The sequence below is a fragment of the Impatiens glandulifera genome, chromosome 6, assembly GCF_907164915.1.
Source record: "Impatiens glandulifera chromosome 6, dImpGla2.1, whole genome shotgun sequence".
In the NCBI taxonomy this organism is placed as follows: Eukaryota; Viridiplantae; Streptophyta; class Magnoliopsida; order Ericales; family Balsaminaceae; genus Impatiens; species Impatiens glandulifera.
The window spans coordinates 54,113,945-54,141,410 of NC_061867.1; the positions used below are offsets into that span (position 1 = coordinate 54,113,945).

Sequence of the window (27,466 nt, forward strand, 5' to 3'; positions counted from 1 at the left end):
AGTTATTTTTATAGTTGTTAATTTAGTTTTTGCACAAGATAAAATGATTTTTTTATTAATAAATAAAATAAATAAATATTTTGAACATAGTAAATAAAAAATTATTACTTATACAGAAATGTAAATAAACATACTTACATTTATGATTTATGATTTATGCAACAAAAACAAGTTAAATTACACTTTTGAAAAGTTGATATTGTATTCTATAGAAAATATTTTAATTAAACTCAAATTAATAATTATTAATTAAAATGACTTCACTATTTAAATTTATAAGTTAGAATACCTATAGTTATAAATAACTTATGTCTATAAAATATTGTTCTTTTAAGAATCTTTTTCGATATTAATTTATATTTATTAAATTATCTTATGTACTCAAATTCATATATTTTTATTTAATTCGTTTAATATTTACTTTTCCCACACTTAAAATTCATTTTTTAAAACAATAATTAAATTTTCAATTTTATCATATACATCCTAACTTAAAATAGAATAGGTAATAAGCTTTAAATTGATAGTAAAATAAAAAATTGATTTATTTTAAGATTGACATAAGATTTTATTACTATAATTATAATTTGATATAATTTTTGTTTTATACTATGATCTAGATTATAGTGTTGTCTTTATTTGGTATTGAGATACTTCCTTTTCAAAATTTAAATAATATTTTAAATGATCAAACATAATATATATATATGAATATAATTTTTTATTATTATAAATCAGATGAAATAAATAAATATCAAGAACCTAATATCTAAATTACTTAATTTACTTTTTTTTTATTAAATTGGAATGTTCAATAAGAACCATACGTCTTTGGTAAGGCTTCTTTCAATATGGTTGGTGTACATTTTTTTTATCAGATAGAGTTTGGTTGAATAAATCAAATTTTATTTGAATAAATTTGTGTGGTTTTTAAAATGTGATTTTTTTTTATTAATATATAATAAAAAACAATAATAAAAGAAATAGAATGTTGTTTAGCATTTTGATTGAACAAGAGAGGATGAATGAAAAATGACATATTTTTTTAAGTTTATTTTAAAAAATTCTATAAAATAAAATTTACTAAGGTTAGCTCAAGCTACCAATGTAATAATACGAGACCAAAATTTTACGGATTGGATTGACACTTTAAGCACATTAATTTGAAGTGAATATAATAGTTGTGAGATCAGGTTAGTTATCCTATATTCAAAAATAAAAATAAAAACTATAGAAGATTTGAAATCTTAATTTATAATTATTTCTTAAAATTGTTCAACTCAGGTTTTGTTTAAAAAAAAACAACTTAACGTTATTTCATTAAAAAATTTCAAAAACGGAAAAAACTAAAAACAAAATAAGTTTCTGTATTTTCCTAGACAAGACTAGGAAAATTAAGTTTGTTACGGTCTAAAAACAAATGAATTACAAGCAAATTTAAATTGCGTTTATCTCGCTAAAAAAACAACGTCTTTTGTGACTTCTTGATATGATATCTTTCAGTTCCCACAGATGTTCCAATTCTGTTCGTTTTTCGAGGCTATTATTATCCACGTCTGGATGTTCGCGCTATAGTTTGTTTACAATATCATTACAGGGCTGCTCCAGACTTCTACGATTCCTCGAGAATGCCCTCGCGTTTCTCTCCCGCCGATGTTGTAAACTGTTGAGCCGAACCCGCATTTGAAAATCTTTGACTTAAACTTTGTGCCTTTCGCTTTCTTCACAGCCACTTCCTTGATTCTTTCAAGTCTTCCGGGAATCTGATCATCTCCATATTTTTTGCAAATTTATTCCAAAGTTTTGAGGCAAATGAACAGTTCCCGAAGAGATGATCAGTTGTTTCTTCATTCTCTTCACACAACAGACAACTTGAATCCGGAATTTCCATGTATTTCCTGATGCGATCTCTTGTGTTTAGTCTTTCCCAAAATACAAGTCATATGATGAATTGGTGTCTCGGAATAATTTTTGACGACCAAGTCATGTTTTATTTTGGGAACTAAAGGAGAACTAACATGACACTCCACCGTCATGGTCCCTACTTAAACTCAAGAATCGAACCCGTGACATTTTGGTCTCTTAAATCGACTTTTACAACTGGACTACTATCAGGTTGTGTTTGATTGAAATAAATAATGATTAGTTATAATGAAAACTTATTAATCTATGTAAGAATTTGTATTTATGAGCTGGGATTTTCATTTAAATTATGATACGGTGAGAATCATAGCCAAACCAAATAAAGTATAGAATTTGCCTCTTGTTGCTATCATACATGAGTGACATGACAAACAGCATGTATAAATCAGAAGTGGAAATTTATGGGAGATATAATTATGTCATCTTATAATTGGTTATATGTAACATTATTGTGATAGGGACATCAAGTTTAATCAATTAAACATGTTGGGTTTGATTATGATTATTAATTAAATTTTAATATAATTGATTTAACATGATGGGTTTGATTATGATTATTCATTAAATTTTAATATAATTAATTTAATAATATTTAATTTATTTGAATAATTAATATTATTGTTTGTGGGTTACGGATTAAAAAATAAAGTGGGGATTTATATGAAGAAAAAAAATGGAAGTTATGAATAAAACATATTATTATAAGTTTTGTCTATTTTGAAAATAAAAAACAAATAATGAATGAAATTGTGAACAAATTAGGAAATTAGGTATATGTCACGTTCTTACCATTAAAAATAAATACATAAAAAATAGAGTTTGAATAATTAAAGTGGGTTTGAAAAAAATTTAGAAGGAACTTGATTAAAATCCTGTAAAAAAAAATTATAGATAAAATAAGTAGATGAAGGTAAAAATTTTAATACTGTATAGTTCTAATTTTTTTGACATTCTTTTTTCAAAATTATATATTGTGATTGGTTTAAATTTTTTCTTCACATTATTGGTAATTCTATTTGCCTTGAATTTGTCAAAGAAATTAACTTGATAAAATTAGCTTCTTTTGAAAATGGCTTTGGACATTAGAGTTAGACCTAAAACTAAATCTAGAGCTAGATTTTAGACTTAGACCTAGATATAGAATTAGCGCTCACGCTAGCTCTAGAACTTAAATTTAAACTTAAATTGAGAAATCGAGAAATAATTTATGAAGTTACATTTAGTATGAATAAGTGTATCTGTAACCTTTTTTTAATCTATAAATTTGGTTTATATGTATATTAATTTTATATTTATTATATTATTTATAGTTTAAAATATATTTTTATTTATTGAATTAGAAATGATAACATTTAATTATAATTAAATTATACAATTAAAATAATTTATTTATTTTTAAATAATTTTTTTATGATATTTGAGATTTTTAATATTAGGTAGCAATAATCCGAGAATCAAAATAATACTAATGTATTCATTTATTACGTCGCCACAATTTGAATACTAAAATTTTTATACATACATTCATTTCATCTCCTCACCACTATGAATATTATTTTGCAAAATACATTTAATGTCATCGCCATTATTATCCTCGTTATCCTATAGATAGAATGTGTCATTTTTGTCTTCACTATTGTCATCTCCTACTTCGTCAACTACATAGTTGCTACAAGGATTATGTGTTTGAGCTAACACACTTCTCTTTATATATTTTGTTTATACTCATTAAACAAAATATTAAACTACCCATTGTTTAAATATTATTATTAAATAAATAAAGATATTAAGATAATATTTACTTAAAAAACAGTTTTTATCCCAAAAAAATCAACATCAACCAGCTCTAAGATTTAAAAAAAAAAAAATCAAAATTTCAAAATTACTATCAACCAATCATTTTTAAACAGATATAATTATTTAAATACTCCAAATCAAACTAAGATAAAGTTATTTAAATACCCCCAAATCATTCAAACCAACCCTAATAAATGTGTGTGTGAGATGGTGGGAATTGAAGTTAGGCCTCATCTGAATCTGAAGCCAAGTCAAATTTGATATAACAATAGCTCATAATAATATTTTAACACAATAAAATATCAAGACAAAATAAAAATACTGTACAAGTAAAATCATGCAATCTATGCATAGTATAATAATATCAGGCATAAAAAAAATTAATTTTAAAAATATTTATCTTTTGAATTTTGAATAAATCAATCTTTTCTCAATTGAAATTTCGAGATAAATATAAATTTATTTTGCACTAACATTGACCAATTTCAAAAGAAAATGTGCAATAAGTTATAGTGCTTTTAACAATAATGAAATATGAATTAATTTATTTTTGTAATGGAATCTCGGGCCTTTAATTTCTTCAATTAAAATAAAAATTGAAAATTTAGTTAATAAGTTTTTGAATAAATTACCCATAACTTAAAATCAAAATATTTTATATTTTCAAAGTACCATTTATCTCAATTAGATAAATGATCACATATTTCTCATAAACTTTTTCAAATATATATTATATATGAATATTTGGGTAGTGTTCAATTTTGAAAGAATTAACACAAAGTAGAAGAATACAATAAATATTAAAAAAAAGTCAAATAAACTCACATGTGACCAATGACAGTGAGGGTCGAAAATGAACTGATCAACATTATTATCATATTTATTACATTTTAAATTTGAATATAATATCCATTATTTGTCACGTCCAACAGTATTAAAATTTAAAACACACTAAAATGCAATAATAAATAGTTATATCTCATTTCAGTTTCTCAATACAAATTTTATAATGTAATTCCCTTAATCCGGAGATGAATTTGAGTTTGGAAAAAAATAATAATTTAATCTATTTATAAATTATTTTATTTGAATATTTTATTTAAATATTGATTTAGATGAAATAATATTTTAAAATATAAATTAATTATATATATATATATATATTAATAAATTTAATAATATTTCTCAACTTATAATGTTTTCAAATATGTTTATTTAAATAAATTATTAAGGGTATAAAATATTAATAATTGCTCTACCTATATTTCTTAAATAATCAAGTAAAATTCTTCAAATAGTTATAATTATTATTATATATCTCAATTTCTCAACAAATTTTAAAAAAAAACTTGTGAAACTCGATTTAATTCTCATTTAGTTTGATAAAATAAATTCGAGAAGATAACATTGATGAATTCATTTGAAAATTTTAGTTATATAAATATATACATATATATATTTTATGCGAGTTTATCATTGTGTGGCTAACTACAAACTCAAATAATTTAATTTATTTTATCAAATAATATATTTTTGCATAAATATCAATAAAAATCTTAGATATTATTAACAACTTATTCACTATTTAACCTCATATTTCAATTTATTTAAATATGTTTTTAATCATTAGTTTTTAGTATTATTATGTTAAAATTTGAATATCTTTTTCAAATCTTACAAGTTGAAGTTTCTTATTTTTAAAATTATAATATCGTCTTAATTATTTCAAACGGGTCAATTCAATAGTTAAATTTGTAATATTTATTTATTATTTATTTATAAATATCATTTATATAATATTTTAAAGATTTTTGAAATTAAGACAAATATCAATTGGTATATCTTTAATAATAATACAAAGTTCTAAACTCTTAATATTTGAAATATAGAACTTTCAAAATTCTAATTGACCTAATAAAAAACTCGACTATTCCTCTATAAAAATGTATTTAAAAATAATTATAATTATAATAATTTAATATTTTAAAAAATAATCAATTCTCTTAAAAGCTTAAAGTTTAAAAACAAACAGACGAAAAAAATGTCGCGTATACCCCACCTCTGTTTCACGCGCGTGGTGAAGAGTGCAGTCTGAAGGAGAACGTACGGACCACTAAAAATGGGTCAACTAATTATATCCTAACTTAACTAATGATATCTACCAATATAATCAATTATTTTAGGTGAAATTTAAATTATTTTATTTTAAATTAAATAATTACAACATGAGAGGTTGTATGTTTTAAGGAGAGAAGGTAGCCGGCATATTAAAATAATATATATATAATTATATATTATTTAAAATAAAGTTTATTAATAAGTTAATAGTTGTACATGGTTGAAATTAGTTAATTAAATAAATTATGTGGTATTTAAATAATTGTAATTATAGTAATTTTGAGAAAGGGATTTTTTTTTGTTTTGGGTAAAAAAGTTTAAAATGTATTATTATATTATGAGAGTCAAAGATAACGCTATTCACGATAGAAATTTTACAGAATATATGTACATTAAAAAAATATTGCATTAGGGTAATTTATTATCGTATGTGTTTTGAGTAAGTTGAATCGATAACTCACTTACTTTTGCATTGTCGAGGGATGACTATAGTATTTGGAATTTTTGTGGAGTATTACTGAGATTCACTGAGTGATATTGCCCGAGTCTTGGGTACGTAGTTGTTGAAAATTTTGAATTGATGCGCATGATATGACATGAATATATATTTGAATTACCGTCTAAATTATTTTTTAGTGTACTATCTATCTGGCCGGAAAAAATCATTAAACTTTTAATGATCCTAATTGTCAAATGCGTATTAATTAAGGATGACAATTTGAAACCGCCTCGCAGTAACCTAGCTGAATTGTTCTGTTTGGGGTGATTTTTTCCCAAAATCGGACAGGGATGAGCGGGAATAGTATTTGTGTCCCCCGTCCCGATCTCATCCTGATACGTTCCCAAACACTATAAATACAATTAAATATATAAAATTATTAATATATTTATTTATTATATTTTATAGGAGTTGTAAGTTTTTTTCTTTATAATAATATAAAATTTCAATATATTAAAATATATATTATATTAAAAAATTAGTTTATATAATTTTATTGAATAATTTTTTATTTTTAAAAATATATTTTATAAACGGTGTCCCGTAGGGATTTTTCAAAACTGAATGGGACGGGGATGATATTAAAAAGATCCCCGAAATAAAAATGAGGCGGGGATGGTAAGTAAATACATTTCCCCCTCCGAACCACCCCATTACCATTCTTAGTATTAATCATATTATTATTATGACGTTTTTTAATATTCTTAGAAAGTCGGTTAAAGAGTTAATCGTTTTCTCGAGGACATACAAACTCTATTGAATAACATTGGTATATTATTTTTTTCTCATATAATTTTATATAATGTTTTGTCGTTATTAGATTGAGATTATTTAAATAATCTCACCTAAACAAAATTATTGACCGCTCTCCTTTTAATTTTTTTAATTGGATTATTCTATTAATTTAATTAAAATAGTTATTATATTATTGAAAAATGTTAAATAATTAATGTTATTAATTTTAATTTTTAATTAAAGTGATTTTGAGAAAAGTAAAAGAGAAGGGTAATAGTACAACTAATTATCAAAAGGAGAAAAAATGAATTTAGGGAGGAAACTTAGAATATGAGGCAAGTTTCTTGTGTTAATTAGGAAATTGCTTTCATTCATAAAGTGCTTAAGATATAACAGTTCTAGATTAGGTAAATTATAAGTATTCAACATTAAAACTGTGAAGAGATAACAAAATATTTAAAGATGAAAAAAGAAAGATAAAGTGTAATGTTTTTAAATATTTATTTAACATTTACAATAATTTATTTTTATTTTATTATCGTCGAATATAAATTAGTATATAAATTAGTATGATAGTTTAAGGATGTCAATTAAAATTATGGTTAACCAATAAATTTTCAATTGGTTAAACATTTATATTAACGGTCATTTTTTAAAAATATTATTGTCACTAATATTTTCTTTCCACAAAGTAGTGCAACCCAATTAAAAACCTTTCTAGCAAAATATAAAAATAATTAATAAACTTTCTCTATCAAATTACCCATCAAATATGAATTATTGTACTTCCTCCAAAATAACCCATATCATATTGCAACCATTTTATAACTATAGTAATGTGTATAAAATGGAAATGAATATTAAATTTTAAGTTTCAAATTAGGTAAATGTATGAAAAAATAATGTTGAATAAATTAATAAATATGTTAGTGGATTATTTTATCTTTATAATAATATAATTTAATTAATTTCAAAGAGTCAACTTCTATTTTTTTTTTTATGTTTTTTTTTTATTTTTAGAAAATTAACATGATTTGATAAAATATTTGATTTTTTAGGTAATACATTTTTTTTCTTTATTGACAAATAAGTTAAAATAATACTTAATAAATAGACTTATTTCAAATATTTTTATTTTTATTTTTTAAACGATTTAACACAATTTCATTAAAAAAAATGTGACAATAAGAAGGTTAAGCACATAACTCTCAAACACACTTAACAATTTAATCAGCATAATTTATCGTCTGACAGGCTCAAACTCAAGACCTCTCAAAGAGGCTGGGGATATCCATCTTTTATTGTCACTAGGCTAGAAGAAGATATAATATTTATATTTTTTTTTATGTTCAGGTAATAAAGGATGTGATGAAGGCAATTTAATAGATGTCAAGTTTATAGGTAAACATTTTTTATTTAGAAATTGAACAATTGTAAATCAAATTGTTTGTTGCTTTTTGTGAAATACCAAACACTTATCCTACCTTCCATCACTAGTTGTTTTAGCATACCCCACACACTTGCCTTCATTGGACATATATGAACAAAATATCTTATGACCCCACATATTTGCCTTATTTTACCCATCAAACTTATTTAATAATATTGAATGCTAGTTATTAGCTTTCAAGCAATTTGGTTTCTTTGTTGATTTTTAATAATTGATATGACTTTAGTTAAGTGGGTTCAATATTAATTACTAAATCAAAATTTTAAAAGAGAAAAAAGAAGAAAATTGCCCAATTGAAACAAAGCCACAATAATATATATAACTAGAACTAAAAAAACATTTTTTTTAATTTAACAGTTTTTTTTTAACATCCGACCAATTTTATTTTAATTTAAAGCGTTGTTAATAAAAATTAAATTTGAGATACTTTTATTTTAAATAATTTTTTTCATTACTTAAAGTCATCTTTACACCTTAAAATTTACTTGAATGGCTAATAGATGTACATCTAATATCTCAAATATTATTAAATATCTGATATATCTAATATGTCTAATAAAAAGTAAGATATAAAATCTTGTTAGAGTATAAACGTTGTATTAAAATTAAATTTATCTATTAACCAATTTAATTTTTTTATACACATGGGTTAATCTTTGTTAGGGTTGAAGTGAAAATTATTCTTTTTATTATTTTACGTTAAAAATATGACATGATATTTAATTTCTTAATTTTTTAAATTTAATTAACTATTTATTTATCTTATTAAAAAAACAAAATTCACATTTGTAAATTCGTTTCACTACTCTTAATTGATTGGAAGTATTCCTTTCTTACCCAACAAAAAACAAGAATAAATGAAAAAAAGGGTGAAAGAATATTTAAGTTGAGTGAGAATAGAGATCATCTCACTTTATTTATTTATTTCTTTCTTTCCTTTCTGCATGTGCATGTTTCACTTTGATGCCCTCTTCATGAACAAGCTTCAATTACCCAGTACTAATCAATTTTTGCCGAAATTTGCATAAACGAAGATGATAAAAACTCGTTAAATGGGATGACAGAGATTTTTCCGATACCGTTTAATTAATTTATTCAGTTTGCTACTCCATCTTTTATTGTTACGTACATGCGTTTGTAATCACCTTAAAATCATTTTTATTATTGGAAATTTATCATATTATTTAACATTTAGTTTTATATTTAGTTTTTTTTGTTCAAATTATTTTTTAATTTAATTTTTATTTGTAACTTTTTATTTGAATTAATGATAAAAAAAATTCAAAAAAATATCACTTATAAAAATAATACAAGTAATGAAGAACCTCAACTGGAATTATTTGGGCCTCTCTTAGGCGGGCCGGTCCACATTAAGAATCAGGCCTTCTTTCATAATCAATTGGATTTTGTTTTAAAAAATTGGGTTGGAAATTTGAAGGCTTCTTATGCAACATTAATAATTAAATAGCCCATTAAATTGATTTATTTTTTGGGTCAATAGGCTGATTGAAAACAATTTATGGAGTTTTATTTTTATATAAGTATGAACACAAAAATATTCTATAAATTATTTCTCATTCATTTAAAGAAAACAAACGTTAAAATAGAAAATTTACTTATTGATGATTTATAAACTTGTAAAATAAAATTTAAGTTAAAATAATATTAATTATATTTTATTATTATGTTTATTTATAATTAAGCATAAAATTAATTTAAGAATCTTAATAAATAATACTTAAAAAAAGTTCATGGTTATAAAATTAATTATTTATTTGAATAATTGATAAAAAAAAATATCACTTTTTTTTTTCTGTAAAATCTTTTAAAAACGTAAAATCAAAATAATTTATAAATTTGTAAAATCATACCAATTTTAAAAACGTAAATTTGAAATCGTAAAATTTATATAGTTTGAAAATTTACCTAAATCAATCTCTTTAAATACTTAAATTATAATATTTTATAAATCAATTCATAATTTTAATTTTCTTGATCTTAGTTGGATTACCCTATAATTAATTTTTTTATGGGCTATCTTGGTGTAGAAAACCGTCGAACTTTTATTGATCTTAGTCGTTCGATTTATATAATTTATAATATTATTATGATTCTTTTTTAGATTCATTCCGATTCCGAAAAGCCGATAGAGTACGTCGGAGAGTTAATCGTTCTTCTCGAAGACTTACAGCTCGATAATTTATTGAGTAACGTTTTTTAATTTAAACAATTTTCATCTTTTTTAATATATATGGACATTTATTTATATATATATTAAATAATAAAGAATAATCTGAAAAAAAATTGTAAAATTTTTAACTACTGCAATTATTTTAACAATGAAAAAATATGTAATATAAATCAAATAAACAATTCAAAAAGTAATACACTCCACCTTTTAAACAATTAAAATTGTCACGATTGTTCTATGATGTGAAAAACATCATCAAGATAGTTACGATCAATAAACCAACCATCTAAATATACTTCTAAAGTCATGAAAAAGATTGTGTAAATTCTGCGAAATGGTTGTAAAAAGTTCTTGAAACGAAAAAACTATTCACTTGCCTAATAAATCATTTCCAAATCTACAACTATATTTAATCTATAGACTCTAAATTAAATCATTAATAGAAATTGTGTAGAAGAAATAATATAACATACCTATTTTATAGTTCACTATCATTAAAATAAATAAATAATAATTGGCTCATACCATCATTAATAATATAATGCAACATGTCATTAGCCTAGTCATTAATGGGATTAATTAATATAATCTAACTTATTAAAGTTCATTCTTCATTTCTTAATCCAAGTTATTAGTGGTTAGTTAGGAGACTATTAAGAAAATAACAATATTTTATTTTATCCATACTATAAAATTAACCCTTTTTATTTTAATGAACATTATAAAATTATCCCCTTTATTTGTTAAATGCCACCCATGAAAGTGATATCTTCCTTCTTCCGTCAACTTTAATGGATAATATATATTGTTAGAGCCCTTAAATATATAAATAAATATATATTATAAACATTAAGTTTATGCTCAATTAAAACTATATATTAATAAATTAATTTTGTATATTTATTTGAACTATTTTTAATATTAATTTAAAATAATAAACGTGAATCTCTTCTTATATATTCTGTAGCGAGCAATCCGTAAACAAAAAAAAATCATGATTAAAAATGTTAAAGTTTGAGTCTTAAGTTATTTAAAGTTTGTGTCATCAAATCACAAATAATTCCGATCAAGGTGGTCTACGAGATAATGTTAATGGGTGTTCCGATCCGGTAAGCCTCCTTGGATGTTTTCGAGTTGAAGAGAATAATTCGAACTGAGATTAGACAATCTTTCTGTATTCGCTCCGCCCTACAGCCTTGTGTCCCGGTCCTTGAAAGAGCGACGTCATCCGTCTAGTCTAGTCCCGACCAGATCATGTCCTTAAGCGAAATCTCTACCATGAAAGGAAAAAAGGTGTTATGTCATGAAATATTTGTTCAAATTTTATATTAATTATAATTTAAAAAATCTGTAACATGGATGAAAAAACACTGACGTGGGCAAACGGAAAGTAAACAATTAACGGTAATTCTTATCTAGAATGCTATCTGACGTGGCTTGAAAAGAGCATTGTAAAAAAATAATAATTATTTGTTGTAAAATAAAGTAATTAATTATTAATGTAAAGCAGAAAGTGAAAAATAAAATAATTAACAAATTACTAGCAGGTGGATTAGTTAGTCAACGTGTCCTCGACGTGGACATAATAATTATGTATTTATATAGAATCATAATATAATATATTTTTTATTTTAAATTTATTCTTAAAATCGGAACTCAAAATGTTCAATTATTCAAAATGTCGAATATGTTTAATAATATTCAGCTTAGTGGAATCGATTTATAAAATATGTTTAATTGATACAAATTATTATTTAAGTTTATTAGTTAAATAAACCCTTAATATATCTCAACTTATTTATTTGTGATAGTTATTACATGTTATTACTCATTTGAATCTCTAATTTTCTTATGTTATTTACGGGTTTTTTCTGAACTTGAACGAGGATGAGGCGGGGATGATATTTGTGTCCCTGCTCCGATCTGTACCGATTTCACCCCGAATACTATAAACACAATTAAATATGTAAAATCACTTATATATTTATTTATTAATTATATTTTATAAGAGTTGTAACTTTATTTCTTTATAATAATATAAAATTTCAATATATTACAATATATATTATATTACAAAAAAAATTAAATAATATTTTATAAAAAAAAATTGTGCCTCGCAGGGATTCTTCAAAACCGAACAAGACAGAGTTGATATTAAAAAATCTCTGAAACAAAAATAGGACAGGAATGGACCACTCAATTGCCATCGCTAATCACGAGTCCACACATCACGACACCTAAACATCACATGATATGACATGACTCGACTCAAAAACTATTAATTTTTTTTTTCACATTTCTCATTCCCCAAATTACTCACTTTATTCTCAAACTATCAATATTCTTTAATTATAAATATAAAAATTGTTGTTTACATATTAAACATTAAAAAAAATTGGAATATTTTTGAATAATAATTCCATACCTTACTTAGATTTGTGTCTTTTTACTATGCATTTCAATGAATGGCTGTGTTGTGGATTAGAAATTTCAATTGACCCTTATAAGCTAGAACCTAGATTTATTAGAGAGGCAGAAATTTCAAAAATGCATTAAATATGATTAATAAAACCAATAAATATATAACAACTTTTTTTCAAAATAATAATATGATTAGAAGAGTAAGAGAATATTTGAAATTTTGAAAGGTTCAATTTGAGCTATTCTTGAAAGATTTGATTTTTTCAATATAATTTTAATCTTATATACTCATTTATAAACAAAAAATAAAAAAAATATTAAAGGAAAATTAGTTAAATTGAATTTTTTAAATTTTATTTATATACAATAATTATTGGTTAAAACTATTGATACATTGATGTGACCCTTGATTGTTCATGTGTATTGGATAAGAAGCTTTTCCCTTTCCACCTCATCCTTTCTTTTTATAATATCTCTTTTATGAAAAAGTTATTTTGTTTAAATGATTTTAAATTGTTTTTAGATTGAAAAAATTATAAAAATGAGAGTGAAACAAAAAAATATTTAGAAAAAATAAAATATTAAACATTAAAAAATAATAAATTAGATTATCTAAATAATGTCCAATCCAAATTACTATGTAGTGTTCAATATAAAAATTAGAATTTCAAATTTGATATTAATATAGTTTTTAAAGTCCTACAATTAAATTGAATTATTTAATTCAACTTATTGATAATAACATATTTTTAAAAAGCAAATCAAACAAGGGGCTTATATAATTCTCTATAGAGAGTAAATAGATCACATAGAAACTCTCTCTCTCCTCCGCCGCCTCCTCCGTCGCCGGCGCCGCCGTAGAACTCCGGCGAGCCTGAAATCCTCTGTTTTTTTTTTCTTCAAATTTCTCCATCTAAAGACTGAATATGGGCGGCAATTCTTCTTCATATCATCAAATAAAGGAGGAAGAAGAATCAACACCATTAAAATCCAACCTAGAAGACATACCAGAGAATTGCAAAGCCCTAATTCTCACCCACTTAAATCCAATCGAAATCTGCAATCTTTCATGCATGAATCGATCATTCCAAGCCGCTTCTTCTGCAAATTTCATTTGGGATCTTAAATTACCTTCTAATTATCAATTCATCGTTGATAAATTGGAGAAAGTTAAATTTTTTGATTTGGGGAAGAAGGAATTGTATGGTAGACTCTGTCAACACAACCCTTTTGATGGCGGCACTAGGGTATGTTCTTCTGATCATTCTCTCTATTTCTTTTTATATAGTGGATTTTAAGGAAAATCCGACACTCGTTTTCATTCAAAACGCTTCCATTTGGATTTAGATTGAGATATCTTAAAAAGGGTTTATCTTTTTAATTTATTGTAGGAGATTTGGGTTGATAAAAAGACAGGGGGTGTTTGTTTGTTGATTTCTTCGATAGGTTTGGTGATTACCGGAGTTGATGATCGGAGATATTGGACACATATTCCGACCGATGAGTCTAGGTAAAAGATAATCTAAGCCGTTTCTTATACTAAATTATCTGTAAATAGTAGTGGTAGATGTAATTTATCTTTAGTTTTATAATTTTTAGATAAAAACATATGTTTTAGTAATTTAATTCAAATATATTTTTTTATCAAACTAGCATAAATTGGTTATCTTATAATGTTGAAAATCAATTAAGTTCTAGATCTCCTCTTTTAATATAGCGACAAAAAATGTGAATATCTCTTAGTTCGAATCTTTAAGACGAAAAGTTTCACTCGCTGGGTTAAATTGACGAACCAACAGTTAAAAAAAATAATAATAAAATTTTTTAGTGATTTTTATGTTTATAAGTTGGTTTTTAAGTTATAGGTTTAGCTCATATGTTTATTTTCTTTTTAGTGAAAATTGAATTTGAAAATTTTGATTTATTATATAATATTTTGTTGTTACTTAAAAGTTTGATAAAATTCAAAGATTTGCTCATTATTCTTTTTGTGATTCAATTCTTTCGATATTTAGAAAAGGAAAATCAATTTAAAATAAATGAGAATTATAACATTTTTAGTAGTGACAATAAACATTTTTTTTTTATTCCGATTAAATTAGAACGGTTTTAGTGAGAATCAAATTTGAAATTAAATATTTTTTTTATAGATAATTATTGACACTTAAACTACCTCATGATTCATTTTGAGTTACAATTCTTCTAAAATTGAGAAAAATAAAATCAATTTTAAAATAAATGATGGAATTCAAGACATTTTACAACTAACATAAAAATTGTAATACTAGATCAAATTAGTAGTTAAAAATAAAATAAAGATAATGACTTGTTGTTGAGCTTAATTTTAGTAGTATAGCATGTGTACAGGTATATATGCCCTTTTATTATTTATTTGCCTTATTCTCTTTTTAAATTCATTTTGAATGAAAAAAATTTCTATAACTTTTGACTTTTTGTTTTCTATATTAAACGTATATAACATAGGTTTGAAACAATTGCATATCTTCAACAAACATGGTGGCTCGAGATCGTAGGTGAATTAGACTTTCAGCTCCCTTCAGGCTCCTACAGCCTCTTTTTTCGACTTCAACTTGGGAAATCGGGGAAGAGGTTAGGAAGAAGAATTTGTAACATTGATCATATTCATGGTTGGGATATTAAGCCCGTGATTTTTCAACTCACAACATCTGACGGTCAGTGTTCAATTTCTCGATGTTTCTTAGATAATCCAGGGAATTGGGTGCGTTATCGTGTTGGGGATTTTGTAGTTTCGAGGCCCGATCAGTCTACGAAGATAAAATTTTCGTTGAGACAGATTGATTGTACTCATACAAAAGGAGGGTTGTGTATAGACTCGGTTTTCATATGCCCAAATTATTTAGGTTAAGCTATTAAGATTAGTTTGCTAGATATGTCAAAATAGTGCTAGCTTACTCTTTTTGTATAACTTTTTGACATTAATACAAATAATGTATGGAAAAAGTCTTAATATATATATATATATATATATATTATATTATATGAATTTTGTTTAGTGTAACCAGAGCCGGCCCTAGGGTAAGCCCTGGAAGTCCCGGGTTAGGGTAACCTGCTCTCTAGGGCAGCTCATTTATTAAAATAAAAAAGACGTTTTTAATATTTTTTAACCAAGAATAGATTTAGCCTATCGGTTTAGGATGTAAACAAAAGAATTTTATCTGTTCATAGTTCTAATCTCACCAAAAAGAAAAATTATTATTTTTTTTAGCTGTCAAAATTGTCGTTTGTTTGAGGCTGTCGCAACCCAAAACATGGGCGGCTAGTGTAACCTAAAGATTTTTTTTCATAATATTGCAAAATCACAATAAAATAATTTGTAAACTAGTTCATTTTAGCGAGATACTTTATTTTTTTATTTTTTTTAAATTAAAGTTTATTCTCTTCGAAAAGATAACACATTCTTTCACTTTAATTTAACTTAGGACATTATAATAATAATCGAAAAATAAAATTCCTTAAACTAGAACTACTCAAACTTAAACTACCTTAATGAATTAGTAAGATTTCTATTCTTTTTAGACAAATTAATTGAAGAACATATATGCATAAGAAATCATTTTTTGAATAGAACAATATAAAAATTGTAAATGTGTGGACATAAAGTATATGATCTATAAAAGACTAGATAACTTTGACCTAAATTGAGGATAAATATCTTGGAGATATTTATCCATTTTCAACATCTTTTTAAAGATATATATGTTAGAGCATTTTAAAAGCAATGATCTTGACTTGCAAGATAATCATCGACTTATATATATAAAAAAGTTTGGGTTGAAATTGTTAATTTTTATTTGTTTAAATAATGAAGTGTTATTTTACAAATCATAGACATTTATGGAATACAAAGAGAATGAGATTACTGCGCTATTGTATTTTTTTTATGTGATTATTAAAAGAAAATGAGATTACTTATGATAAAGATAATGTTCTTTATAGTTGTAATATTTTTATTTATTTTAATATGAAGTGTTGCTCGATAATAATAAATAATATTTTTATTTATTTTAATATGGAATGCAGTTTCCTCCTATTGGCCTATGGGTGCAGTTTAACTTATTTCCATGTTTTTTACTTGTATGTTTTTTGATAGACTATATAAAATGCTAAGTTATGAGAACTAATGAATAAGACAGCATCAAAATCTTTTTAAAAAATCAATTTCACACAACACTACTAAAAACTCCGACTAGATAAGTATCCAAACAGACTGATAGTAATAACACAACTAATGTCTCAAATTCCAATTTGAAAAGAAAAATAAAACCCACAAATGATGATTAAGGAAATGAGTAAACATGAGAAAAGGGCTTTTCAATGACTCAACTTTGATCGCTCTTTAAGATCCTCTTTAGGATCGGGACCTTACAGATCGGGATCTTTCTCGGGGTGGCGGTGAACGGGAACGACTGCATACATATTTAAACGGTGGGAAACCATTATTCTCAGCCAACAGGAGAAACAATGTTTCATATGACCATTAAAAGATAATGTTGTTTAAATGGGCACTATTACTTTACAACTTCAATGAGTTGAGGGGTACAAATATAAATGGAAAATTTTGTTGATGATTTGAATTAGGGAATTCATGATTGATTTTGTGATAGAGCTATTTGAAAATAATAACAAGATGGAACTATGCCTAGGGTTATTTTAATAACATTATTTGAAGTAGGTTATTATTGAAAATTACTTTTAATAAAAAATTATAGTTCCTTGGATATTTTAATAACATTGTTTAAAGTATGGTTTGATCTTGGGTTATTTAAAATTAAGATTGTTTTTTTATAAAAAAATCTAAATAGTGTTTTAAAGCTGAAAGAGGGGTTAGATTTTTTTACTGACCTGGGGTACCTATTGTCAATTGGGCTTTCAGCCCCACCACCATTGTATGTAGGACTTGCTCGAGCAGGTTCAGACCTAGTTGTTGGGTTACCTCCACCACGTCCATAATCTGGGCTGCCCCTTTCCCTTTGGTAAGGGCTTGGCGAAAGACGCCCTCGACCATACCTCCTATCGGGAGAGGCATCACGTCCCCCTCTTCTCTCGGGGCTATACCCATTGTTCCTTCTGTCATCATCATCTCGAACTGCATATTCTACTGATATAACGCGATCCATGAACTTGCTGCAAAAATTTAATCAAATTTTAATTAATAGATTGATCAGGCTACAGTTGATCAAAAGAACCTTGAGGTCGGCTATTCAAAATCAAGAGCGTGTTTGACATTGCAAGGTCATTGGAAAAAAAAGGGTTTATAGGTTTTTGGGAAAATCAAGAGCTTGTTTGATGTTACAAGGATAATTTGGTATTTTAGTTGATGATTTGATTAAATACAAACTGTTCCTCAACATACAAGGCCAAGGTTATTTGGCCAAAAAGATATTTTAGAGGTATTTCAAAATAAATCTTATATAAAAAACCCATGTCAAACAAGGTCTTACAATATATCAATAGAACTGACCTATTGTTTGTTGCATCCAATGCTCTAGTGGCGTCGTCTTGTGTTTCAAACTGAATAAATGCAAAATTTTTCCGGATCCTAACATTGGCGATTTTACCATATTGTTCAAAGTGCCTTTCCAGATCCCTTGTCCTTGTACCAACGGGGTCAAAGTTGATGACAAACAATGTTTTGGATGGTCTAGTGTTTGCTGCAGGCTTTCTTGGACTTCCATGCCTCCTTGTGTCGCGATCTTGCTGAAATACAAGCAAATGATCATTACAAAGTTCTATTAATCTAATTATGATCCAAGAAATGATATGATCATGATTAGAAAAAAAATATTGCAAAGAAAATCGCAATATAATATATATGGTTCATGGTCCACAAAATAATCTGATTAAGATCCATTCAGACAAAAATCTTATACCCAAAGAAAAACAATAACTTTCTATTTAAACTTTTTGCTAATTTCCAATGAAATCATTATCGTGACAAAATAACAATATCCAAATAAGATTTATACCTTGGACCACTCAACACGAAGACGATGACCTTTCCTACCATGTTCTATTCTGTCCAGCCTCCTGATTGCATCATCAGCATCTCTCTCATCTTCCATGTAAACGAAAGCAAATCCTGTGAAATAAAAAAGATTAATGTGTTTCAAAAAATAAAATAAAATAATGAATACCAATAACATGTTTAGTTGATACCACGATGGAAACAATTTGTGACACAAACATTAACTGATCCATATGGAGGGAAACACAAAGAAAAATAAGAAAACAAGAGAAAACGTCACAAACAACAAAGGGCAAAGTAAATAAAACTATACAAAAGAAAAATTATATAATTCCATCAGGAATCAAACACACCACCTGCTATTGGATCTGAGATGGTCATGATTTCTATGTCGAAATATGTCTGAAATTGAGAAGAAAGGGCATGATGAATGTAAATGCAATTGAATCAAGGAAAGTGAAGGATGGTAGTGCCATGGTGAATCAGGTTGGTTCTGATGGAGAACCAAAGGACATGAACCCTTGGGCACAAACCAGGACGAGCATGAATATTCCAAGTAATCCTGCGACAAAGAAGCTATTGAGAATTTGGGGTTTAGACTACAAGAAAAGACTTGTGTTTCACCCAAGGGAAACATATAGCACCAAGTCAGACAATTATTTCATGAACCTAATCGACCCTTTTCACATGGTAAGCCACCAAGTTCTCCAATTCTTTTGAATGACAGGGCTCTTTGAATTTCTCAGACCATGTGCTCATAATATGATGGAATCAGTGATTTCTCTTCCAAATCTTCAAAGAGCAGCTGTGCGATGGTTCTAAATCCAAGAGTCGATAAGCCTTTTCCAATAGGCAGGCAAACTTGAAAGTAGCTAATATTGAAATAATGTGAAACTATTGCTCCAATGATGGAAATACATAGAAATCATTTTTAGGAGAGGAAACATAAAATCTCTGCAAACAGAGACCAACTTGAATCAGATAGAAGAAATAATGTTCTACCATTTTTCATATCAATCCTCTCAATCCTGCCATATTTTCTGAAAAGCCGCTCAATATCTGACTCACGAGCATCATAATCTAAGTTCCCACAAAATATCGGTTTCATGTTCTTCAGTGAATCTCTGTATCCTGAAGGAAAAGAAAAGTGGTTAGCAGGAAAGCAGAGCACTGTTTCAAAAGAAAAATCACTGGCCTTATGATAAGGAAAATTACAGATTGAAATATTATTACATTTACTAAAAACATAAGATTGTAAACTGGAAGAAACTACTGACATGACAAAGAAAGTTAAAAATATAACAGTTTCAATGAGCTTGGAAGTGCTCAAACTTATTCAGACATTATCAATCTCAACCAAAAAAATGCATACTTTAGAAGGAATCCATACTTCAACCGATAGTCTATCAAGTTCACAATCACTAACATAAAATAACAAAAACCTACTAAAATCTTAACTAAATAGGATCAGATATACAAATTGGAAGAAACTACTGACATGAGTACTAAAAGCATAAGATTGTAAACTGGAAGAAACTACTGACATGACAAAGAATGTTGAAAATATAACAGTTGGAATGAGCTTGGAAGTGCTCAACTTATTCAGAAAAGAACAATCTCAATAAAAAAAGCTCATACTTCAACTGATAGTCTATCAAGTTCACATTCACTAACATAAAACCTACTAAAATCTTTAACTAAATAGAATCAGCTACACAAATTTGTTAGCCTTCCAATGACCATGTACAGTCAATCCATAATCAAAGTTGAAAATATAACAGTTGGAATGAGCTTGGAAGTGCTCAAACTTATTCATCAGAACTGAACAATCACAACAAAATAAACTCATACTTCAGAAGGAATCCATACTTCAACTGATAGTCTATCCAAGTTCTCATTCACTAACATGTTACTACTAAAACCTACTAAATTCTTAACTAAATAGAATCAGATATACAAATTTGTTAAACTTCCAATGACCAAACTCAATCAGTCCATAATCAAAGCTTGGAATGAGCTTGGAAGTACTCAAACTTATTCAGACATGAACAATCTCAAACAAAAAAGCTCATACTTCAGAATGAATCCACACTTCAACTGATAGTCTATCCAAGTTCACATTCACCAACATAAAATAACTAAAACCTACTAAAATCTAACTAAATAGAATCAGCTGCACAAATTTGTTATCCTTCCAATGATCAAACTCAATCAGTCCATAATCAAATTTGAAAATATAACAGTTGGAATGAGCTTGAAAGTGCTCAAACATACTCAGACATGAACAATCTCAACCAAAAACTCTCATACTTCAGAATGAATCCATACTCCAACCAATAATCTATCAAGTTCACATTCACTATCACAAAACACCTAAAACCTACTAAAATCTCAACTAAACAGAATCAGATATTCAAATTTGTTAACCTTCCAAGCTCAATCAGTCAATAATCAAAGAACTATAGTTACCTACTTGTAAACAGCTTTCCTCGTCTTCTACTGAAGCAATGCGAAAGAAATAGAAAACGAGATCGGATTACGGTATTAATTATTCAAAACTAAGCGAGTAAAATCATCAAAAGAGCAAAACAAAGATCATCGACCGGAATATATAAAGAGAAAAAGATCCGGCGACTAACTGAATCAGAGATCGTCGATCTAGCAAGCTATACAAAGTTGGTAGAAGAACATAATTTACCTTCGGAAATCTGCAACAAACGGCTGAGAGCGAAAAAAACCCTAATTTTTTTTTGAGAGAGATGAATGAATTAACAGATCAGCTTTTGGTAAGACTTTACAACTGCAAAGAGTACTTTTAATGGGCTGAGCCATAATTGTTGAATTGGGCTTTACCAAGCCCATTTCTACTTCTTCTTTTTAAGTAAAAGAAAAACATTGTTTTATATTTTATAGATTCTACTTATGAATTGTTTATATTAAAAGTTGATTGATTTGAAAAACAATAAATGATTTGAATAAAATAAATAATGGTCTTTAATAATATTTAAAAATTAGTTTAATGATGATCAGTTTTATTTGTAATAATCATCAAGCTAATATAATTATTTGATTATTTCAATGTTTGCACTTAATATTATGTTTTTTAATAAAATATTAGATGATTATTTTGCTCTAAAACAAAGTTAACACGGATCTAATAAGGGCGGTTTTATTTCAAAACAAAATTTTACTACCATTCTCGTATCGGATTTCGGGAATCTTTTATTAGGCCTCCCAATTATGACACTCAATAAAACAAATAAACCCTAATAACCTTAATCTATCTATTAAGGATACAAAAGGAGAAAACATTATGTTACCGAGAAAGAATAAGACAATCTCTTTGTCTCTAGATTTGTTTGGGTTGAATGGAATTGATTTAACCGGTATATATATCTCAAATTTAGGTTTAAAGTTGAGAAAAACATTTGTATTTGTTTCTTGTTGATATAGTGTTATTTGTCGGTTGACTCCTTGATTTTACCTTCCAAGTTGAAAGGGGTTTCCACGTAAATCTGATATTATTTATTATTGTGTTTGATCTCATATTTTATATTTGGATGCCCGGTATATTAACTCATCTCACATCGAATCGATTGATTACAATAGAAAAATATTATTCGTTTCGAAATATCAACATCCTTGCATGTCACATTTATACCATATCATCTAAACAATAACAACAATGATAAAATTATATAATTTTTTTTAAAAAATATTATATATATTAAAAATTCATATTATTATAAAAAAGATTAAAACTCTTAAAAATATAAAAAAAATACATTAAAAAATTTATATATTTAATTGTGTTTAGGACAGAATCGAAATAAGATAGATGCGGAAACACAAATAACATATCGCCCAATCCCTAATCAAATACCGATCAAATCATAAAAATTGTCTATAATGAGACAATTCAAATCGACACCACGAGCCAAATTATAATCAGATGAGATTATATATGTCCATTTTCTCTCGATGTTCTTTGTGCTGCTCCTAAGGAATGTTAAAAAATGTTTTTCTTTAAGTCATTTCAACCTTCTTCCTTTAAGAGCGAACACAAGGAGAAAATAAGCACAGATATACCCTAAATAAATTATAATTGTCATCCTTATTTGAATCCAAACTTTTCACTAAATTCTTTCCATTTGTCCTTAATAAGTTTGCATGAGATTCATAATTACACATTGTATTTGATATGAAAGAGATGGCATGCTCTTATTGTTTTCTTTTCTATCTATATATAAATTTTCTTTAATACTAGTGTTTGTTTATTAATCTAGTCAACGCTAACAAATAAGGACACCATCAAATTAGAATAAAATAGAGGCAAAACAAACAAATGCTCTTATATAATGATTTGAAAACAATTTTAGTAATAAATTTGTTAATATATATAATTTTAATAAATTTCATATATTATCTCCATATAGATCACTATTAGAATTGAGATGTTTCAAATATTAATTTTCTTTCCTTCAAACTAATATCCAGAAATTTGGTAAATATAAATATAACTCAAGCTGTCACAAAGATTCATCATGTATAAGTTTAAATAAGAAACATTTTATATTTTACATTTTACATCAAATTTAAGAAGAGTAAATAATTAAACTAGATCAAACTTGTTCTTCTTCTTTGATCTACATCACATATTATAATTCTAACATTAGTCATTCCATTTTCACTTCCATGTATCATTTATTATTACATAAAAGGAGATTGAGTACTAAATGTACTAGGAACCACCACCGATGAAGAAACCTTAAACCTCTTGCTCCTCAAACCTTCATCACCATCATAACTATTATAACTACTTATCATTTGATCAGAACCATGATCAATCCAACAATATTGTCCCATCATTTGATCACATGGAGAACCAAAACTCTCCCCAGATGAATATAGATCATGATCCTCCACTTGAGGTGGCACGATGATGCTCGGTTGTACAATCGTCGTACTCTTCTCCGACACGCGGTTGAATTGATCGACAAAGTTGTTGGCGTTGTTTTTGAAATTAAATATGTTGGCGAAAGTGAAATGATCACTTACTCGGTTTTTAGTACCCCGGTTTTTGTAATCTTCGGATTTAGCCATTATACTTTGTAAATTCTTGCTGAATTTTGCCTTCAATGAAGCAAATTTACTTAGCCGAGAATCCTCCGATGATGAGATAGATTTGTTGTTGTTGTTGTTGTTATTGTTGTACATGTTGTGGTTGTTATAATCGAAACTGAAGTTTGTTCGTGCATTTTCGCCACGAAGGGCTCTTGCAGCTTCGTCGTAGGCTCGTGCAGCTTCCTCGGGTGTGTCGAATGTTCCTAGCCATAGTCGAACACGTTGAGATGAATCCTTGATTTCTGCTACCCATCTTCCGGATGGTCTTTGTCGGACTCCAACAAACTTGCGAGTGATTGTTGGTTTGGTAGTTTGTGGTATGTCGGATGTGGTTTCGGGGATGGTTTTTGGGGATTGAACCATGATGTTTTTTTTGGTGGTTTTGGTGAAGTAGGGTTAGGTTTTGAAGAAAGTTGTTTTGTGTTTGCAAGTGAAGTGTGTTCTATTACTTATATACATGGGGTTGATAAAGAAGGGTTTAATCAATTATTGAGTTTTGTTGTTTTCTATTGAAAATCTAGTGGGATGATATTCATTGATTAGTGAATTTTGTAGGGAGATTGGGTTGTGTTCATCTTTAAATCATGATGAGAAGAAAATGACAAAGTTTGATAAAGAATGTAAAAATACATGCATAAATATTAAAATTCAATTTTCTTTTATTGTTTCATTTTTCGGTTTTAGATGAATAACTAAATTGTTGATATATGTTTAACTACAATTTAAATAGTAATATTTATTGATAGGTTAAAAGATTGATTCAATTATATTTGTTAGCACACAAACCTAAATAATATAAATATAAGTAAAATATATCTTATCAAATAAAAAATAGCAGGAACAATAACAATAATAAAATTGCATAGAAAATTAATCTGTTTTTATCTCAACTATTGGCATCAATTATTATGATTATTTATTATTTGTAAAACAATTTAAGAGCTCAAATTTGTATAGTGTGGTTGAGGAATTAAATATTAATTTGTAAGCATTAATACTCTAGTTGGTTGGTTGTTAGTCCCGTTCTAGTATATGATACAACCACTTCTATATTATGGGTTTAGAAGTGTGATATTTATCTACAATTTTAAAAACATTTAGATATATTGACTACTTCTATATCAACTACTTCTATATCAACGGTTTTAAAAACGGAGACAACTATTCAACCAAAAACAGTTAGATATTTACCGTTGTTATAAACGTTTTTGTTTATTAGTGCTCACTATTTGACCGATTCAGTTGGTTTTCAGGCATGTTTAAACAATCAAATTGATTTCTTTAACTTTAGTGACTTGGTAAGAAATAAATTTTCTAACAACATAGACTAGTTTATTTTTTTTAGATAAACAAGCTTCCTACCTCTCATAACTTTTATAAGGGTTTGGAAGAGAAAGTTTTATAATATTTAGTAGATGTGATTATAAACAAAGGAAGAAGTCATTTCGATTCATTGCTCATTAGTTCGTAATATTTGGGGGCTCTTGTAGACCTTCTCAAGGATGAATGCGATTATGTGTAGATCAATCATATGGTGTCACCGGAACCTTGGATTGGTTTGCGTATTTCTTTGTGATTAAACATAAAATGAAAATAACGCACCACTAACACATACAATTTTCATAGGCTTGGCGAAGGGTTCTCTTAGAGCTCGTGTTTTTATTTTCATGTTATTTCAACGTATTTCATTTGTCACGTTCCAAGGATCGAGTTTGTAGTAGATCTCAATTCATACAAAAACATTAAGTTTGATTACTAGATGGACTAATTAATATGACGAATCATTAGTTTAGTTGAAACAAAACATTCATCTAATTTGAATTCGAATAAGAATTAGTACCTTCAATTACAAAATATCAATAGTAAATAACCGTTTGAATAGTACAATCTCTTGGATATTGTAATGGGTTGATTATGTCTCTAATAGAGTCAAATAAGCTATTTTTCTTGATGATGAAATCAAAGAAAGATGAGACAAAATAAAGGCAGCACCAAACTTTGTCATCTTTTTTAAATGATTACCACATTTAAGCCGTTGGATTCAAGATTATATTTTTTCAAATTACTTGTTTAGGTCTCGAAATTGAAGTGTTTTCGTAATATAAGACTCGAACTTTAAATTGTCATCATCACATGTTTAAATTTCTGGCCAAACAAATTAAATGTTATCTACCGACTTCTACTTGGACAAAATAGACTTAAAACTTTTACGTCGAAGGCAGAAGGCAGTAGAACGACGTTTAGTTAGTTTGGACAAAAACCCAGTTTGGCTAAACATGTGAAAGTTCGAGTCTCGTATTAAAAAAGACTTCAATTTCGAATCCTAAATAGTAATTCAACTTAGAAATTTTTTTGGGTTATCAGATCAATGATTCATATTATAATCTCTAGTAATGTGACATCTTTTTGGTATGTTATTATTGGTGTAGAATGATTTGTGGGCCAAACCTAACTCCCTTATTGTGTCTTATCTATTGTTCTCATTTGCAAATAGTTTAATACACTAATAAAAAATTAGGGTTTGTCATTAGTTACAAAATTAGGGTTCAAAATCATTTAACAACGGCACAAGATTCCACTCATTTTCATTCGTGTAAAGAAGAGGAAAGAAAATTTTGTTGTATAGACCCCATCTCATAGAATGACACGTGGCAAGTTTCAAGTGCTTAGATTTGATTTTAATATAGTGGGTATTATTGGTTTAATGTCAATGACATATATGTCCCTTTATGATCATCACTAATAAAATAAACAACATTAATTTAATCATAGTTGATTAGTACTATTTTGTATGGCTTTAACTTATGAAGAAACTGCCAAATTGTACTACTTTTTTTTTTTTTCTTACACCCAAGAAGAAAAAAAAAATTAAAATTAAAACAAAACAAGCATTTTTCTTAATTAAACGAAATCAACCAACAACAAAATAATATTAATAACACATATTACAAAACTCAAATTGTACTACTTTAAACTATAGTCAATAAGTTCATGTATAAATTCCATCCAAAGAATATATTTTTGTTAAAAATAATATAAGTTTAGGTTTCGAACCTCGTTAAATCTTTTTTATGTTCTTTAGTTTATAGTATTTATATTATGTTATTATTGTGTGATTTCTAACAATTATCTCGGTATCCATAGTCTCATTCATTGTTAAAGACATGTTTAATTCAAGGTTAAACTTTTCTTTAAATATAA

At 26.7% G+C, this 27,466-nt stretch overlaps 3 protein-coding genes across 4 annotated transcripts; 1 reads left to right on the forward strand and 2 right to left on the reverse strand.

Annotated features, from left to right (window-relative positions):
- The first annotated feature begins 13,987 nt into the window (after positions 1-13,987).
- On the forward strand, positions 13,988-16,050 carry LOC124943971 (F-box protein PP2-A13-like). Its single transcript, XM_047484422.1, has 3 exons — positions 13,988-14,381; positions 14,526-14,644; positions 15,619-16,050. Exons 1-3 carry the CDS (start codon positions 14,061-14,063, stop codon positions 16,019-16,021), a joined length of 843 nt encoding a protein of 280 aa, XP_047340378.1. The 5' UTR covers positions 13,988-14,060; the 3' UTR covers positions 16,022-16,050.
- Positions 16,051-17,297: 1,247 nt separating this feature from the next.
- On the reverse strand, positions 17,298-21,921 carry LOC124942177 (serine/arginine-rich splicing factor RS41-like). 2 transcript variants are annotated; one of them, XM_047482634.1, is made up of 6 exons: positions 21,840-21,921; positions 20,144-20,272; positions 19,143-19,255; positions 18,638-18,873; positions 18,019-18,300; positions 17,298-17,582 (listed from the first exon to the last, which is right to left on the reverse strand). In XM_047482634.1, exons 2-6 carry the CDS (start codon positions 20,247-20,249, stop codon positions 17,525-17,527), a joined length of 795 nt encoding a protein of 264 aa, XP_047338590.1. In that variant the 5' UTR covers positions 20,250-20,272; positions 21,840-21,921; the 3' UTR covers positions 17,298-17,524. The 2 variants fall into 2 exon arrangements, with proteins under 2 accessions (XP_047338590.1, XP_047338591.1); XM_047482635.1 differs by lacking the exon at positions 21,840-21,921 and adding an exon at positions 19,498-19,703 and having other exon boundaries at positions 20,144-20,274.
- A 1,930-nt stretch (positions 21,922-23,851) lies between these two features.
- On the reverse strand, positions 23,852-24,628 carry LOC124943915 (ethylene-responsive transcription factor ERN1-like). The gene has a single exon (XM_047484372.1). It carries the CDS (start codon positions 24,626-24,628, stop codon positions 23,852-23,854), a length of 777 nt encoding a protein of 258 aa, XP_047340328.1.
- Positions 24,629-27,466: the final 2,838 nt, after the last annotated feature.